Consider the following 17,440-nt stretch of genomic DNA (forward strand, 5'->3'; position numbering starts at 1 on the left):
CAAAATCCCTTTTACAACCTAAAACCACTGGTGAGGAACCATGCCCACTTGTCCCACTCCTGATGTCAGGTGTGATTTGAGGTGGGGGGCAGGTGTGGCCACATCTGTGAAGCAACTGTTGGGCACTGACAGGGATCCCCACTGGGCGCAGCTGCACTAGGGAGTTGCCAGCTGAGAACTTCCTAGTGCGGTCAAGCATGTTTGCTTTCTCCATTTGGGAGCAGCAGTTTGAATCCCAACCACTTGCTCTACAAAGGAGCTTCCCCCCCCCCCCCTGCAGAGGAGAAAATGTTGCATCTGGAGAAAGTACGGTAGTTTGAATCAGAGCTACTACTTCCAGACTTCTTTTTTTAAAAATCTATTTATTAATTTTCCAATTAAAACACAATTATATCACATCCATTATTTCAAATTATACAAATACATATCAATTAAACCGGATGTTATGCCAATTCATAAAAATTTTTGAGTTCCCATGCTTCAAAATTTGGAGATTCCTTATAACTGTCCACTCTGCCGTCTTTATTCTAATGTCCAAATCTTCACTCAAAGTCTGTAATAATCCTAATCTTAAGTTCTTCCAGACTTCAAAGGGGCTCCCTGTCGTTGCCAATCAGCTTATTGGCTGTTACAGTGACCTCCTTTGAATTTGGTCAGGTGTCAGTCTCAGAAATAAATACAGCACTCCAGAATAAGCTCACTGGATTTAAGTGGGAATCTTATGTACTCCACAGGTTTCACATGGCCAAAATCCTTACCGCAATCATATCCACCCATTCTCGTACATTCAGGAAACTCTTCTCACAGGTAACGTCGTATAGCAGAAGTACCCCATCTGCTCTTCTGAAGTACGATTTAGCAATACTTCGGAACCTTTTAAGGGAAAAGTTACATTTAAAACCACACTAGGTTTTACCACACTGATATTGACTCTTTTGTTGTTATTTTTTCCAGTCCGATCTGTACACAAGTTCAATGAACTCAGTAGACCAGACCCAGAGACCTGAATCCATTTGTTGTGCAGGCTGGAAAAATATTGGCTCTCAGGAGGAAGCAGGAGGCACCCACTAGTCCCACCTGTGGCCAAGTCTTCTAAGATAAGAACCTGCCTCCAAGGAAACAGAAAGCAGAGCATCCCAGTGTCTGGACCCCTGGATACAGGTAGGTAGCCGTGTATCTGATGAAGTGTGCATGCACACGAAAGCTCATACCAAAATTAAAACTTAGTTGGTCTTTAAGGTGCGACTGAAGGAAATTTTTTATTTTGTTTGGACCCCTGGATGTTGATGGGTAGCATGAATTTGGTTTGGATACTATTAGCATCACCATTACTGACCTAGTGCAAGATGTACAAACTTTTGTGCTAACTTTTAAACTTAAGGAAGGTGGCACCTCATTTTTTAAAAAAATGTAGATTGTGTAAGGCATTGAAAGTAATGGCATGATTCAAACATTGTTGGTGGGGAGCACAGGACCAGAATGGACTTTAAAGGCTAACATGCCAGAATTACCCTTAAATTGTACAGATAAAAAACCTGAATGGGAAATATATGTGCCCATTTATATTGTTATATAGTTAAGGCTATACTGAAAGCTTCCTGAGTTGGTGCAGAGATGCCATCCTGTCTAAAGATGACTTAGTTATTAATACACCTCCACAGAGTCATATGTGTGATTAATTTGGGGGTCTCTTTCCCTCTCTGAAACTTGTCACCACTCATGTTTTATGTATAAATGTATTGCATTGAATGAATATCCTTCGTTGTACCAAACAGTTTTAATATAATGGAAAAGGGAAATTGATGAAAACCACGGTATGTTGCCTCAAGGCATTCAGCATCCAAGGCCGAAGGATTTCAATATAAATGTACTAGATGCACTAGGAAGCTTTTCTGTACATAACTTTCAAGAAATATGGTAGGAATGGCAAAAAAAGGAAAAAGGAAATTTGCAAAAATATAATGAATTATATTGATCTTATGGGTTTTCCCACCCCCAGATCTTCATAGTAATACACAAGTGGGAAAATGTTTATAGAAAAGTTGCAATCTCCCTGACCTAACTGCTAAATTAATAACAATTCCAATTCATTACAGCTTACCTACTAATGCATTTTTCATATCGCATGGATATCTTCAACCAGCAAATTCAATCCACTTTTATGCAAGTACACATCAAGACTGAGGCTTACATTTTCACAGATTTGAGCTTAATTATTGCTTCTCCATTTGAAATTTGGTATGAGATCTAACCCCAGGTCATACTAACCTCTCTTGTCCTGCCGTGTCCCACAGCTGCAGCACTGTAGGTTCCCCGTCAACAATGAGCCTCTTCATTTGAAAGTCAACACCTTAAAAAAAGAAAGAAACAGAATCCATTATATCCTTTAACAGAGGAGAAGTAAATGAAGGCAGAGGAATATCTTAGTGCAGCTTTCCCCAACCTCCAAATATTGTTGGACTCCAAGTCCCATCATCCTTGACCGTAGGCCATGCCATCTTGGAGTCTAATAATATCTGGAAGACACTCTGACATAACTCTACGACAATTGTGATGACAATATTTAAGTTGAGGTGAACATCATGCTGTCCTCCAGGTGCTGCCTAACTACAATTCCCATCACCCCTATCTATGGATCATGCTGTCTGAGTCTGATGGAGCATCTCCACCCCCATCGTTCTGCCCAGACACTGAGGTCCAGCACCGAGGGCCTTCTGACGGTTCCCTCGTTGCGAGAAGCCAAGATGCAGGGAACCAGGCAGAGGGCCTTCTCGGTGGTGGCGCCTGCCCTGTGGAACGCCCTCCCATCAGATGTCAGAGAAAAACAGCTACCAGACTTTTAGAAGACATCTGAAGGCAGCCCTGTTTAGGGGGGCTTTTAATGTTTAATAGATTTTATTTCATTTTTCTGTTGTAAGCTGCCCAGAGTGGCTAGGGAAACCCAGCCAGATGGGTTGGGTATAAATAATAAATTATTATTATTATTATTATTATTATTATTATTATTATTATTATTATTATTATTATTACAACAGCTGGAGAGGCCCATGTTGGCTACACCTGATTAAAGTTACTTTCCTGTTAATAAATATTAAAATATATACAGAAATAATTATATATTAACTACATTTTTCAGTACCTGGCACAGGTATGACACCCTTTCCATATATTGATAGGACTTATATTTAACATAGGCTTTAAGAGAAAGAAACATACAAAAAGCCACTGACATTTTCAGATTGGATAGTTCAGGCACGTCCAACTCCCAAGAGACTGTGATCTACTCATAGTATAAAGAAACTGCAGTGGTCTATGCTAGAATAATAATAATAATAATAATAATAATAATAATAATAATAATAATAATAATATCTTTATTACAGTCATAGACCAGCAAAGGTCTGTGCTTTATTTATTTATTAATTTATTTTGCTCCAAAGATCGACCAGGGGCACCCCACGATTGGCCAATAGGTCACGATCGACCTGTTGGACATGCCCGGCATAAATTAAAAACTGCATCACTGATGCAATTACAAGTGAATAATAGTAAGGTGGTTTAACAAAGTCAGTGTTAAGTGCCCTGCCCAGACACTTACTGGTTGACAAGAATGCTGTCTTCCGACAGGGACTCAAATGAGATTCTCCATTAACAGACCGTAAGTGCATTTTATCATTGCACAGATAAATAGTCTTTACAAAATCCACATGCACAGAATACAGATAGCAGAGTAAAAATGCACACCACTTGCAGCAGTTAAAGAAGGACTGAAGTATATAAATAGTGCCTTTCGCCTTCACAATACAAGTAGCCCACAGGGCTGAGAGTGGGGAAGCCTTTATTCATGCGGAAGTCTCACAATATTAGGCGAATGGCAGTTACTGGGAGGCTTCATTCCCCACCCCCATTCCAACCATGGCTTCTTTAAATGGCTGTTGCCTCCTGGACGGCTGCCATTTTCCTCCTCTATCTCTGCTATAGGACAAAGAGTCCAAACTGTGCCTCTTCCTTCCACAATAATGGCAGCCAGGTCAAACTAGACACCCTCACTGTATAGCAGGCAAAATAAATTTTAAAAATTGTCCGGTAGAAGTTTGTTCTGGTATAAGCTTTCGTGTGCATGCACACTTCTTCAGATACACATAGCAGGCAATTGCGAAAAGACCCTGATGTTGGGAAAGATTGAGCGCACAAGGAGAAGGGGACGACAGAGGATGAGGTGGTTGGACAGTGTTCTCGAAGCTATGAACATGAATTTGACCAAACTGCAGGAGGCAGTGGAAGACAGGAGTGCCTGGCATGCTCTGGTCCATGGGGTCACAAAGAGTCGGACACGACTAAATGACTAAACAAGAAGTTTGTTCTGGTATAAGCTTTCGTGCACATGCACACTTCTTCAGATACACATAGCACGCAACTGTGTACACCAGGCATATGCAAACTCGGCCCTCCAGATGTTTTGGGACTACAACTCCCATCATCCCTAGCTAACAGGACCAGTGGTCAGGGATGGTGGGAGTTGTAGTCTCAAAACATCTGGAGGGCCAAGTTTGCATATGCCTGGCGTACATTGTTCTTCCTTAACTGGTGCAGGAGAGCCTGATTCTCAGGGCCGTCTTAAGCGCCCCTGGCGCCGTGGAGCGACGGATCCCTCCGGCGCCCCCCGTTTCCCAGCGGTGGGCGGGCGGGCGGGCGGGCGCAGCGCACAGCGCGGCTGCCACAGGCGCTGCTGTGCGGTGGGCGGGCAGGCACAGTGCGGTTGCCGTGGGCGCAGCTGCACGACGGACCGGCAGACCGGCCAGCCAGTGGGCGGGCGCAGCTCGCGGCGCCCTCCTGGCGGGCCAGCGCCATGGTGCCCTGCGCCACCCAGCCTGGCCATAGGGCCGGCCCTGCTGATTCTTATTCTCTAACATATGTAGCAGGCAGCTACATTGTATCTTGTTTTTTCTTAACTAACTGCAGGGACAGGGAGCCCAATTTTCACTATAAAGGCAGCATGTCAGGAAGAGAAATTATTTATAAAGTCGAACCCCCTGCCAGTGATCAGAATGGAGGTCCCCCTCACCATGTGGTCTTACAAAATTAGTCTCCATTTGTGCCAGTGGGAACTCCACACACCCCAAGGTCCCTGGCTGCTTAAATAAAAAAAAGCCGGTCATCCTGAATTGCTGCCTTTACAATGAAAGTTGCCTGCAGTTAGTTAAGAAAAAGCAAGGTAAGATAGGGAGCTGCCTGCTACATATTACACACATATATCTACTGTGTCCATTGGGAGCAGAACACACCCACTGCTGCTTCTTTTTTAAACCGAGGATTTTGGCTCAAGCCTCCTTCCAAAGTGATACAATATCACTCCAGTCTGTTGTGACCAGGCTGCTGACACCCCAGAAGGGGAACATACCTAGAGTTGCACTGGTGTTCCCTCGAAATTCGTTTTTGCAAAGCCTCATAAGGAAGCTAGATTTTCCAACAGCTGCATCCCCAGCAAGAACGATCTTGTAAGCTTTCTCTGAGCTTGGGTATCTGGAGCTGCAGTCTGGGGAGTCCAACTAAAGGCAAACAAACACGCGCAAGATTAACATTCATGAAAGTGTACAAACCGCCTCTTGTCTAGAGTCAACAATCTCATTCCTACGCTGGCTTGCATCTTCAATAGACAGAAGCACGTGTCTATTCCAGTCAATCCAGTGGCGTGTCAGAGCTGTCTTTCTTAAACAGCTGCCCTTCATGTCACCTGGCAAATGTCTTTAGAAACCGAGCACGAGTTTTTAAATTTCATGAGGTAGCAGGGCACCAGGGAAGAAATCTGCCATTTAAAAGAATACTAGACCCAGGTGGCGCTGTGGGTTAAACCACTGAGCCTAGGGCTTGCTGATCAGAAGGTCGGCGGTTCGAATCCCTGTGACGGGCTGAGCTCCCGTTGCTTGGTCCCAGCTCCTGCCAACCTAGCAGTTCGAAAGCACATCATAATGCAAGTAGATAAATAGGAACCGCTACAGCGGGAAGGTAAACGGCGTTTCCATGTGCTGCTCTGGTTCGCCAGAAGCGGCTTTGTCATGCTGGCCACATGACCTGGAAGCTATACGCCGGCTCCCTCGGCCAATAATGCGAGATGAGCGCGCAACCCCAGAGTCGGTCACGACTGGACCTAATGGTCAGGGGTCCCTTTACCTTTACCTAGTCAAATATTACACTGTTCAAACCCTTAGATATGTCTAAAGCTGAAATAGGGATCCTTAAGCCTGGGGCCCAATGCCCCCTGCCTCCAGGACTAGCCCCCAGGCTAAAAAATTATCCACCCCGGGTCGAAAGAATCTGTTGGATCCCAGTCAATATGGCTTTCAGGTGAAACCTGTGGAAACACACCTGGGGAGACATGACAGGGATACATTTCCTTGTTGAAGCTCCAGAGCTGCTTCGACTGACTGGCTGGGTGGGCTTCCAGTCCAACACGGTGCCAACATCATCAGGACTATATACCTCTTCATCTCGGATATCTGGGACCTGCAGAGACCAGCAAGTAGTTACCAACTTCCACAATAACCTCAAATTAGCCTTAGGAAGGGCAGAGGTGGATCAAAGCATATAGCAATGTCTCTCCTTTTTTGTAAATAACTTCATATTGCATTTTCAACAGAGGATATAAACATTGCAGCATTTTGAAACCAGTGGGGCAAGCCGCACCAGGGGAAGCATAACAAGATCTCAGGCAGGGGGTGGTGTGAGAGAGAGGGTTCCCCCAAAAATATGTACAATGTAAGTAGTAATAATTAAGTGACACACTATTTCAATCATTTTGAAAATCCAAATAAAACAATTAGGGGAGCCAGGTTCTAAGGGGTCATGGATTTTTTGTTGGCTAAAAGGGGGTAAGGGTTAAAAAAAGACTGAGAAACACTGACACAGAGGTAAAATATTAGCAGAGCAGGGAAGGCTATTTTCTCCCTGCCCTCTGATGTCCAGGGTTTGCAACTTCTGCACAGCCTCAATGAATGGAGATGAGGGGAGGGCAAGAGACACAGGGCCAAGGAGCTACATGAGCTATGGGATGGGGCACAGTACATCCCCCTTTCCCTTCCATATGGAGTATCCTTCAAACATAGGAAGAAGGCTTGCATAATACCTAAGAAGTGGCTTCCTCAATCTTGATTTTGGGGGGCTTGTGAATTACCATAGATAGTTATCATTCTCTCTGATATGTGGGCCTTGAGTAGATCACTGCCATATCAAACATGCTGTCCTTTATGGATTAGCATACATTTCATTCATGAATTTTATTTTATTTTAATCGGGTCTCTACAAAAACCATCCTGTGTGCTCACAAATCAAATGTGCGTGAGCAAACATTCCACAAAATAAACCTCACAGCCACCTTATACATATTGATTCCTCCCCCTTTTGGTCTGTGCATACACAGTAATAACTCAGATCAGACCCAGTGCTTTATTTCTTTCTTATATGAAACTGTTGGGTTCACTCAACAGGTAGCAAGTAGTAATTTTGTCTCTTTTTAAAATGCAGTTAAGTCTGGAGCTTACATCTGTATCAGAAGCATCACCCGTAAAGCTTTCACGCAGACCCTGTGGCCTCTGAGAAATCCTTTGGTGTTTGGATTCCACTTCTGAATCATAATCATTTGAATCTCTCAAGGTAGACAAGCCACTGTCAAAGCAGCTTTCGGGCAGGCTGTCAACCTCACAGTTTGTCCTCTGCATAGGGTCACAAAGGGCCAGGGAATCGTAGTCTTCATCCATATAGGACGAATGGTATGACCTGAATGGAGAAACAACATTCCATAACATTGGTTGACAAAGTTCCTTATCTACAGCCAAATAATACTGGTGTGCCCAAGAGCCACAAGACACACATTGTATGCCATTTTCCTGCCTTTCCAGAACAGCCCAACTGCAAGTCCTGCTTCCATTTCTCCCACTAATCCTGCACACATACACACAATCACTCAAGCTGGGCCACTGTTTCGAGTTCTCTCTCTGCTACCACCACCCTCTCATTTTCCTTTCCTCATCACCTCTTAGTTCACATCCAGTGCACATGGTTAATCGTCTTCTAATTTTGAATCACAGAATTGTAGAGTTGGAAGATCGCTTCCAAATTCCCTGAGATACACTTTATTAAGGAAACATTAAAGAAAGCACAATGGTAAACCACTGCAGGATTGATAGGATTGATTAATGTTTTGGCTTTCTGCAGATATGGAAAAGTTATTCCAGTTCTTCACTGAACAAGGAACAATGCATGTTCAAGAAAAGAACGTTGCAAGGACCCTGCTCTGAAGCTCGATGAACATTCACGGTCCTTGAAGCTGCCACATGATATTCTAGAAACTCTTGCAGTGCCAACCCCAATTTTGCAAAATTATTCATCGGGGTAGAAATGCCGAGAACAGTTAGTGTATGAGATGTGCTAACTTTACTCTGGATGAAATCCAAATGAGTTGTTCCTAATAGAGCTGGCAGAAGCATGTCTCTTGTTGCTCGGTGATCATTAACTCCACTAGAGAGCAGCATGGGGTAAGGCAGCCAATCAATGCATCTGGATCTAGCAGCAACTTTAATCACTTAAAACAGAAGATTAGGGATGTGAGTCTGTGCTATTTACATGTCTCCGAAAGGCATTAAGCATTCCCAGTCCTCCTGGATTTAAATAGGGCAAGTTCAAATGAACAGTGGCTTCCCCCATCACACACAAACAGAACTGATACGGAGGGAAGAAGCTTAGCTCTAACTTTGTTCCAACTAAATAAAAACATTCCTTCCAGCAGCACCTTAGAGACCAACTCAGTTTGTCATTGGTATGAGCTTTCATGTGCATGCACACTTCTTCAGATACAGTTTGTTTCAACTGTGATGCTTTGCTGGCATTCCAGGCCTAGACTATACTACACTTAAGAAATGATAGCATCAGTATCCGAAACAGAGTTGCTTTGAACAAAGTCTCATCAATTTCAGCGAAAAGTATTCTCACAAAGTGCATGTGTTTTAAGGATCACTGCCTGAAAGGTATCCTATAAATTGTTAAGATCTGAAAAAATAAAGAAACACCTGTATCAGTTCTACCTGTCATATCGTGGATTTTGGGGAGATTGGCCGCTGCTGCATTTAGGACTGCTTCTGGAGAGAGTATTTCCTGGGGAAGTGTTTGTCAGCCGCTGAAAAACACAGGTAAAGAAAGCTTTTCAGAACACCTGGCTTACAACATACAGTGGTACCTTGGTTTAAGAACAGCTTAGTCTATGAGCAACTTGGATTAAGAACGATGCAAACCCAGAAGTACCGGTAGGTGTTTTGGTTTGTGAACTTTGCCTTGGAATAAAAACATGTTTCGCTTCCTGTTGAGTGTGTTTCATTTGTAAATTGAGTCCTCTGCTGCTATGGGAAAGCACGCCTTGGTTTAAGAACGGACTTCCGAAAGTGATTACATAAACCAAGGTACCACTGTACTCTTTATTTAACAAACCGTAATCCTGATTCTGGACATTTTTTTGGTGTTATTTTGGAATGTTCAAAGCCAAAGGGTAGTATTCAACCAGGGCCATCTCGAGCAGGTCGCGCACCCTGGTGCAGAGGGGCGGAGATCGCTCCGGTGCCCTCGCAGGGCGTCGCAGTGCCCTGCCTGCCGGCACGGCACCCTTCCTCACCACACCACCGGGGGTCTACCTAGAGCCGGCCCTGTATTCGACATTGGGCAGGTAGGGCAACGATCCCCACCCCCCACCCCGAAACGGATTTTGAGGCTGCACAGAGGGCTGTGGGGTGAAGAGAAGAAGGTAAAGTCCTGCTTTGCAAGCAGAAGTCTGGTCCACTTTGGCACAGACAGCACTAGATAAAACACAAAGCAAGAGCTATACTAGCTGAATGGCATTCAGCCCCTTTTCTGTGGTCCAATCAGTGTAAATGAAGGATTTCCATGTGAGGGTTTTTTGTTTGTTTGTTGCCCACCTGTTTTTCCTTATGTGACTGAAACATAATTTAACCTATAAGGAGAAAAGTTCCAGTACATTAGCTTTGCAGAGGAGAACAACATATACTCTCTGGTGGCAACCATAATCCCTTATTTACCAGGGAGTAAGCTTCATTTAACTTGATGGGACTTGCTTTTGAGTAAAGGTGCACAGGATCACGCTGTGAGTTACTTTGGCATCAAACCAGAATGACTACATTATTTCCATCACTATCTTATGGCTTATATTGGTATAACCAAGAGCAAATATTTATATTACCGCACAATTATTTAAACATATTGCTTATGCAATGTTGCTGCCTACCAGCGATCTGTTGTACATGCTCCAGCTATTCTCTAATGCGCTTCTTAAGCCATCGTTGCTGTCGTGAAGTTTCCTGTTGGCCGACCTAAAAAACAAGCGAGGACAAACAAAATTATTCACATTCAGAAGGTATCAGAAATAGATTGTAGAATTATAATCATCTGGCATTTTGAAAGCCAACAGATAGCAGGGCATTTAATGAGGTGACCTTGACTTTTGTGATAGTGGCACAATGGATCAGTATAAATCATTGCATCAAAGACAGCATAAGGAATCACATTAATGCCATTTAGACTCTTACAGTTACCCCAAAGTAGGGGAGGAGATTCTCACAGATCACATGATGCTCCCTGAATGGTCCTACAATGGGGAGGGGGGCTTGACTGTTCTGTTATTTTTCAGGGGTCTAGCTTTGCAAGTTCCTTTGGCGGGTGATGTAGCAGCTGATATAAAGGCATTAACCTGTCAGCAATTTGCTAAATTCAAAGCCAAAGCTGATTTCGAGTAGAATGCAAAAAGGCATAATTAAGATACTGCAGGTCTGAAAGACCCCATAAATGTAAAAAAAAACACTAAATGACTAACTAAATCAATGATTTCTTGATATGTGAACAAACAGCCTTCAAGGAATGCAGTCCAAAGGCTTAACCATCAGGCCATAATATTTAATATATCAAATGGGAAGGCTGAAATGCAGGTTAGGGAACCAGCAAAACTTTTCATTACAGCCAAGTGCATCTGCTTTTCTCTCATTTTATTATAGGTGCCCAAGTTTGAAGTATAAAAGTCCATAAATAAAAAGTGGTTTATTGGCAGCTTACTGTAGAATGTCTATCTGCCTCTCCAGACTATCTCTGTCTTCCGTGTATTCTCTGATCATTTCTAGATCTCTACAAAACAAAATTTGCACAATTATTTTTTTCTTTACTGACCAGAGTATACACAGGGAACTAAATAACCAATTTTCTACAAATACGACTACTGAAGACTCTTACCTTTCTGAACTCAAGCTCTGATCTGCAAGATCGCTTTTCAAAGTATCTAACTCGCTCTGAAGGAAAGCGATATTTGTCTGTGCTTCCATAAGATCTTTCTTAAGTTTCTGGTTTTCCTGGAAATAAACCAGGGAAAAACAATATATCTCATTAAAAATCACTTGTTACATATGTAATGCATATTCAGAAATACCTAAAAATAAAATATTCACTGCTACTAACTATGAAATGATAATATGAAAGTGATTGATGTGCAAATTCATAGCCCATTTAAAGTGCATAAATGCCTCAAGGCCATCTACGTATTACAGTCCTACATGGAGACTCCTCCACAAACAACATCTGTAGAGAAGACATACCATATAACGCCACTAAGACATGAAAGGGTCTCCAGTCACTGCTGTAAGTTCCCATGTCTGCTAATGGTGATGGCAGCATGGAAATTCCATGAAATGAAAAGTAAACCCAACAGGTACATAACACTTTCCAATTAGGTTTGCAATATGAAGAAGTGACTCACGGAAGTTATTCTAGCTGGCCCCAGATCAGTTAATATTAACCCAAACTCCCTTAAAGAGCTTGAGGCAATATTTGTTAAGAAACTGGGTCCACAGAACAGAACTGGTCAAAAATATTTTCAGTGAGAAAGAAATGAGAACGTTATTCTTACTTTGAAAATCCAGAGTCCTATAATACCTGTCATAGGAGGCGCGTTGCGGCTACTCTAGAGTAACGACTCTCCAGAACGTTGCCTTTTCATGCTTTTATTGTGTGCAAACTATTTACAGTGCTGGAGCTGTACAATATACATGTTCTCAGTCTGGGTCAGAACCCTGGAATGGCGATTCCCGCGTTTTTTTCCAACAAAGAAGTCTGGGAATCCCAAATCTCCTCCCCCGTTTCTTTTTGCACAATTCCGGAACTGGAGGGAAAGGTCTTCTTGCCGTGTTTTCCTTCCTCCCCCTTTCCCTCTCCCTTCCTTCCTCTCCCAAGCGGAGCAGGGGCTCTGCGACCCTGCCAGAGCCATGCCCTCTACTTCCTGCTTCCCCGCTGGACTCTTCCCCCTCCCCACTCCCGCTGGTACTCGGGGAAGAACTGGTTCTCAAGATGGGAGGGGGTTGTCTGTAGCCCCTGTCCCTCACAATACCTATACATTCTCCATTGCTAATGTGTGAAAATGACACCCAAGCATGATATACGCAGCTTAAACAGTATAATTTCTTCTCCCTCTGAAATGCGAGTCATCCATCTTTACAACCTCGACAATTTTCAAGAAAATGCCATCGCCCAACAAGCTACTTAAATATGATGGGTGGTAAAGATACCAATCATATCGAAACACAACAGGCACAATGATCACCCCGAGTAGGAAAATTATAATGCGGCTCCTACCAAGGTCAGGTCGTGTATCCTGTTCTTTAATGCCACCAAATCTTCTTTGTGATGAATGTTTTTAGATTGCTCTTCAAGCTGAAACAGTAAAGACAGTGTGATTGATGTAACAAAATACCTTTGATGGACACATTAGAACGCATGAAGAGCAGTAGAAAGAGATTGAGAAAGTACAGTGGTTTTTTTTTAAAAAAAAGCAAAAACAGACAAACTACAAAGCAGTACACCCTTGAAAATAAGACATAAATGACTATCACAAAAACAGTTCCTTGCCAGCTTGCCTGCTCTTTGCAACTTTAGCCCATTTGTGGAACATGGGAAGCTGCCTTCTACTGAGTCAAACCACTGGCCCACCTACCTCTTTAGTGTCTAGACTGGCAGCAGTTCCCCAAAGTTTCAAGCCAGCGGACGGGACATTCCCAGAACTAACTGGAGATACTGGGGAAGGAACCTGGAATCTTCTGTACGCAAAGCTGATACTCTGCCTCTGAGCTACAGTGGTATGCCAATAATAACCTACAAAGGCAAGGAACTGACTGCTTTTCCATTTATGAAAGGAACGTCTCCCCATCTGGTTAGCTAAAGAGGATTCACGCCCATCACAAGCAATAGGTGAGTGGCTATTTAAAGTCTGCTTTAGTAACTGTAAACATTAATAATTTTATGCATTTATTGGGATAATATAAAACAGTAATTCTTGAACAGTTCTCCTATCACACACACCTTACCTTCCAAGTCCCGGACTGCAGAATCCGGGACTGGCAGCCATGTGACACTGGAAGTTGTGTCGACGTAACTTCCGGTGTCGCTTTGCCCTTCTAGGGGCACCAAAATGGCCGCCGCCGGCTTCAAAAGTAGCTTCTACACATGACCGGAAGTGCGTCGACGCAACTTCCGGTGTAGGCCCGCCCATCTATGGGCACCAAAAATGGCCACCGCCGACACCGGAAGTCGCGTCTACGTACTTCCGGTCATGCGTAGATGCGACTTTTGAAGCCAGCGGTGGCCATTTTTTGTGCCCATAAAAGGGCAAATCAGAAAGGGAAAAAAATGGCCGCCGGCAGGTGAAAATAACGGAGAAAAACGGGAGACGAAGTGATACGGGGGACCACCGGGAAAAGGTAAGTAAAAATGGGGGTTTACTGGGGAAAACGGGATACTTGGCAGCTATGCACTCACACACACACACACAGCACCATAGATGCAGTCTTGAGTGAAGTGAGACCTGGCATCATCGTTTATGAAAGCACTCTGAAAGCAACTGGTTCCTTCCTTTCTCAGAAAGCATGGCTTTGCAGCGCGTCTTCTGCTTCATCTCATAGACTTCAACCTTACAAACAATCTTCCAGCAAGATGAAGTTCCAGGCTCATCCTCTGAAGTGTGATATGCCCTTAATTACTTGAAAGATAGCAGTGAACGTATCAGAGGACCAGAGTCCCAATAAATTTGTCACAAGCGCCAGACCACAAAAGTCAGTGCAACTTACAATTTTAAGTTTTTTTATCGTCACTTGGAGCTCATCCACTTCAGCTTCATATTGGCGCTTGAGGTCATTCAGAGCCTCTTCTGTTTTCCGCTTCTCCTACAGGCACGATATATTTGTTAAATTACAAATGGCAGACTTAAGCAATGTATTTTTACACCATTGTGTGCCCAGGAGGCATCTCTTCTCATTACAGTGCAACAAAAATATTTGGGGCTACCCTTAATGTTTCTACAGGTGGCTATGCATGTGTGAGAGTTGTACATAAGCTTATGGATACATGTTGTGCAACCCACAATATGAAAAGAAATGCAGGGAAACCCCATGGCACCGACAAGCACACAAAGTAAAGTACAATGTGACTGTGTCATAAGTGAGCCTTGCATCAGTAACAACTGTGTACATGGTTACCATTAAAATTTATAGTTCGGTACTAACCCACAAAGTAAATATCACTGAAGGAGTGCATTTACATTTGGGGTGTCATACTTCTTAAAACTGCGAGCAGCAGTGAACAGAGTAAAGAACGATAAGTGAAATAAGTCATCACCAGGCCAGCCTTGCTATTTCTATCTAGGTGGTAAATTGACTGATACTTAGCAAGATGCTTATCAACTCAGACATTCCATTGTGTGTGCGCACGCTTAGGGAGATACTGATACATTTATAAGGTGGGTTCAAAGTCCATGGGAAGGCCAGTGCTCAGAGATCTGTGGGATCAGCTGTGAATTACCAGCTGCGGTTTGGACTTCACAAAGAACAGCCTCCACCCCACTGCCTCCCCTACTAATTCAACAGCGTAGCAAAAGACTTCAGAGCCTCGGGGACATTTTAGAAGTCACATGGGGTCAGATGTGCAGCCCTGCCATTCCATCGCTGGGCACGCACAAGCTCTTAGGGCAGGCCTGCACAACTTGCCATTTCTTCTACAGTACACACATCACAAGAGAAAAGTAATCTGCTACTCAGGTAAAGGTAAAGGGACCCCTGACCATTAGGTCCAGTCGTGACCGACTCTGGGGTTGCGTACTCATCTCGCATTATTGGCCGAGGGAGCCGGCGTATAGCTTCCAGGTCATGTGGCCAGCATGACAAAGCCACTTCTGGCGAACCAGAGCAGCACACGGAAACGCCGTTTACCTTCCCGCTGCAGCGGTTCCAATTTATCTACTTGCATTTTGACGTGCTTTCGAACTGCTAGGTTGGCAGGAGCTGGGACCAAGCAACGGGAGCTCACCCCGTCACAGGGATTCGAACCGCCAACCTTCTGATCAGCAAGCCCTAACTAGATGCTTAACAAGCCCTCCCCCCATGTGAAGTTCCTGGAAGACAGCAAAAGGAGGAGGTTTATCAACACCTTGGTATGCATGGCCAGTGGGGTCAATTGCCTAAGGGAGTCACAACTTGGGCCAGCTTGCCTTAGGCTTGAGGTAGGGAACCTGTGGCCCTCCATATATTGCTGGCCTTCAACGCCCCTCATCCCTGGCTTGTTGTCATGCAGATGGGAACTGGAGACCAGCCGTAACTGAGGAGCCCAATGTCGATCACCTGCACCTTAGGCACAACTGAGATAGCCCTCTCGATTGTGGACACAACCTTTGACAACTCAGAGGCTCCTTCAATGAGTAACTAAGCAATCGAAAGGGGTGGGAGGAAGAATCGCTTGCATGCAGTTTAAAGAACCTGGGCTCTGTTGGATGTGCAGTCTGGAGGTACTTAGAAATGGAACGCAGAAATGCAGCAGCTTAAAACTTCTGTATTACTACTGGTCAGGAAACAACTGGTTCTAATTCTTCTGTTAGGGCCAGTTTTAGAGCCACCACGTTCAAGGGATTTGTATGCTAACTGCTGCCACACAGCAGGCAATTTGCTTGTCCATCATTTGGATAAGTCACACACACAAAAGCTGAGCTAAAAGAAAACCCCTGGTATAGATACAACCAATAGTTAAAAATGTACATTTAAGAAAAGAAAAGTTCCAATTAAAATGCACACCAGCCTCTTTGTAGGCACTGAAAACACCAGCCCAGCCACCCTTTCCTTATTAATGCTCCCCGCCCAAAAACTGAGGTGGAGAAAGCTCTGACCTTCATACCTTTCACATCCATGGCAAATTGGAGGAGAAAGAATGCAGAGAAAGGTTTCATGCATGAAGCCTCGGGCACAGAAGCCAGAATCTCTTCACTAATTTTCTTAAGCAGAGAAGCCAGTTCTAAAAAAAATATCAGGGCTATAAACATCAACTATTCACCTCCTTCTTGATTTTATGCTCTGCAGCCTGTATTCTCTGGTCCATCTCCTCTTCTAGTTCACCAAGCTGCATTGTTGCTTTATCTTGTGCTCTAAAAGGTAAGCATTCACACAAGGCCATCTTGAGAAACTTCAAGGGAAATTGAGAATACATGGTTGTTCCATCCCTAACCTGAATCGGTGGCTCAAGATGTTCCAAGTCAGGCATAGGGTTGCCAGACTCAATAGAGGACAATTGGAAATTAAACAAAGGGTCTGCTGGTTTCTCTTTAAGGTTTCCAGACTCAAAAGAGAGCAGGGCAATTAAAGGCACAGAAGTCCTGTCCTCTATTGAGTCTGGCAACCCTAGTCAGGCATCTGAGGAAAGGTGAACAAAGACCTTGGTCTCATCTGCAAAGCATCATCATTCCACTTTAAACAATAACAGCTCCCCCCAATGAATTCTGGGGACTGTAGTTTATAAAGAGTGCTTGACATATGAGCTCCCTATGATCGGGCATGGGCAAACTCGGCCCTCCAGATGTTTTGGGACTACAACTCCCATCATCCCTAGCTAACAGGACCAGTTGTCAGGGATGATGGGAATTGTAGTCCCAAAACATCTGGAGGGCCGAGTTTGCCTATGCCTGCCCATGATAGTAACAGAGCGACCATCTACACTACAGAATAGTTCATCAAACAGTCCCTCTTCCCAGGAAACTCTGGGAATTGTAGCACTTTGGGAAGATTTCCTAACAAGCTCTCAGGCAGGAAGCTGTGGCTGTTTAAAGTGGTATGATACTGCTTTAAATGTATAGTGCAGATCGGCAACTCCAAATTAAAGTCACCTGATTCTCTTACTGACATTAAAAGCAACAAAATTCTCTTAGCATGGTACATGCTATATGGATATCCCAAGCATTGTAGCTGCTTAGGACATCCAATTAGCGGTACCAAGGCTGTGAAATAAACAAATTAGGGTCTTATCTATATATAAGAAATGTTCATAAATGTACCAAGCTAAAACATGCAAGAAGACATCCTGAAGCCATTTT

General features: G+C 43.8%; 1 protein-coding gene across 2 annotated transcripts in view; it reads right to left on the reverse strand.

Annotated features, from left to right (window-relative positions):
- RASEF (RAS and EF-hand domain containing) overlaps positions 1-17,440 on the reverse strand; it is a 41,174-nt gene that overhangs the window by 6,258 nt on the left and 17,476 nt on the right. For both annotated transcript variants that reach the window (XM_035099748.3, XM_035099746.3), the window contains 12 exons: positions 16,408-16,498; positions 14,160-14,255; positions 12,673-12,750; positions 11,281-11,396; positions 11,107-11,175; positions 10,286-10,370; positions 9,078-9,169; positions 7,539-7,773; positions 6,367-6,504; positions 5,402-5,549; positions 2,269-2,350; positions 759-873 (listed from right to left, as the gene is read on the reverse strand). In XM_035099748.3, coding sequence (XP_034955639.2) covers positions 759-873; positions 2,269-2,350; positions 5,402-5,549; positions 6,367-6,504; positions 7,539-7,773; positions 9,078-9,169; positions 10,286-10,370; positions 11,107-11,175; positions 11,281-11,396; positions 12,673-12,750; positions 14,160-14,255; positions 16,408-16,498 — 1,345 coding nt within the window. The remainder of the gene's footprint in view (positions 1-758; positions 874-2,268; positions 2,351-5,401; positions 5,550-6,366; positions 6,505-7,538; positions 7,774-9,077; positions 9,170-10,285; positions 10,371-11,106; positions 11,176-11,280; positions 11,397-12,672; positions 12,751-14,159; positions 14,256-16,407; positions 16,499-17,440) is intronic.

This window comes from Zootoca vivipara, chromosome 10, assembly GCF_965207765.1.
Source record: "Zootoca vivipara chromosome 10, rZooViv2.hap1.1, whole genome shotgun sequence".
Taxonomy (NCBI): domain Eukaryota; kingdom Metazoa; phylum Chordata; class Lepidosauria; order Squamata; family Lacertidae; genus Zootoca; species Zootoca vivipara.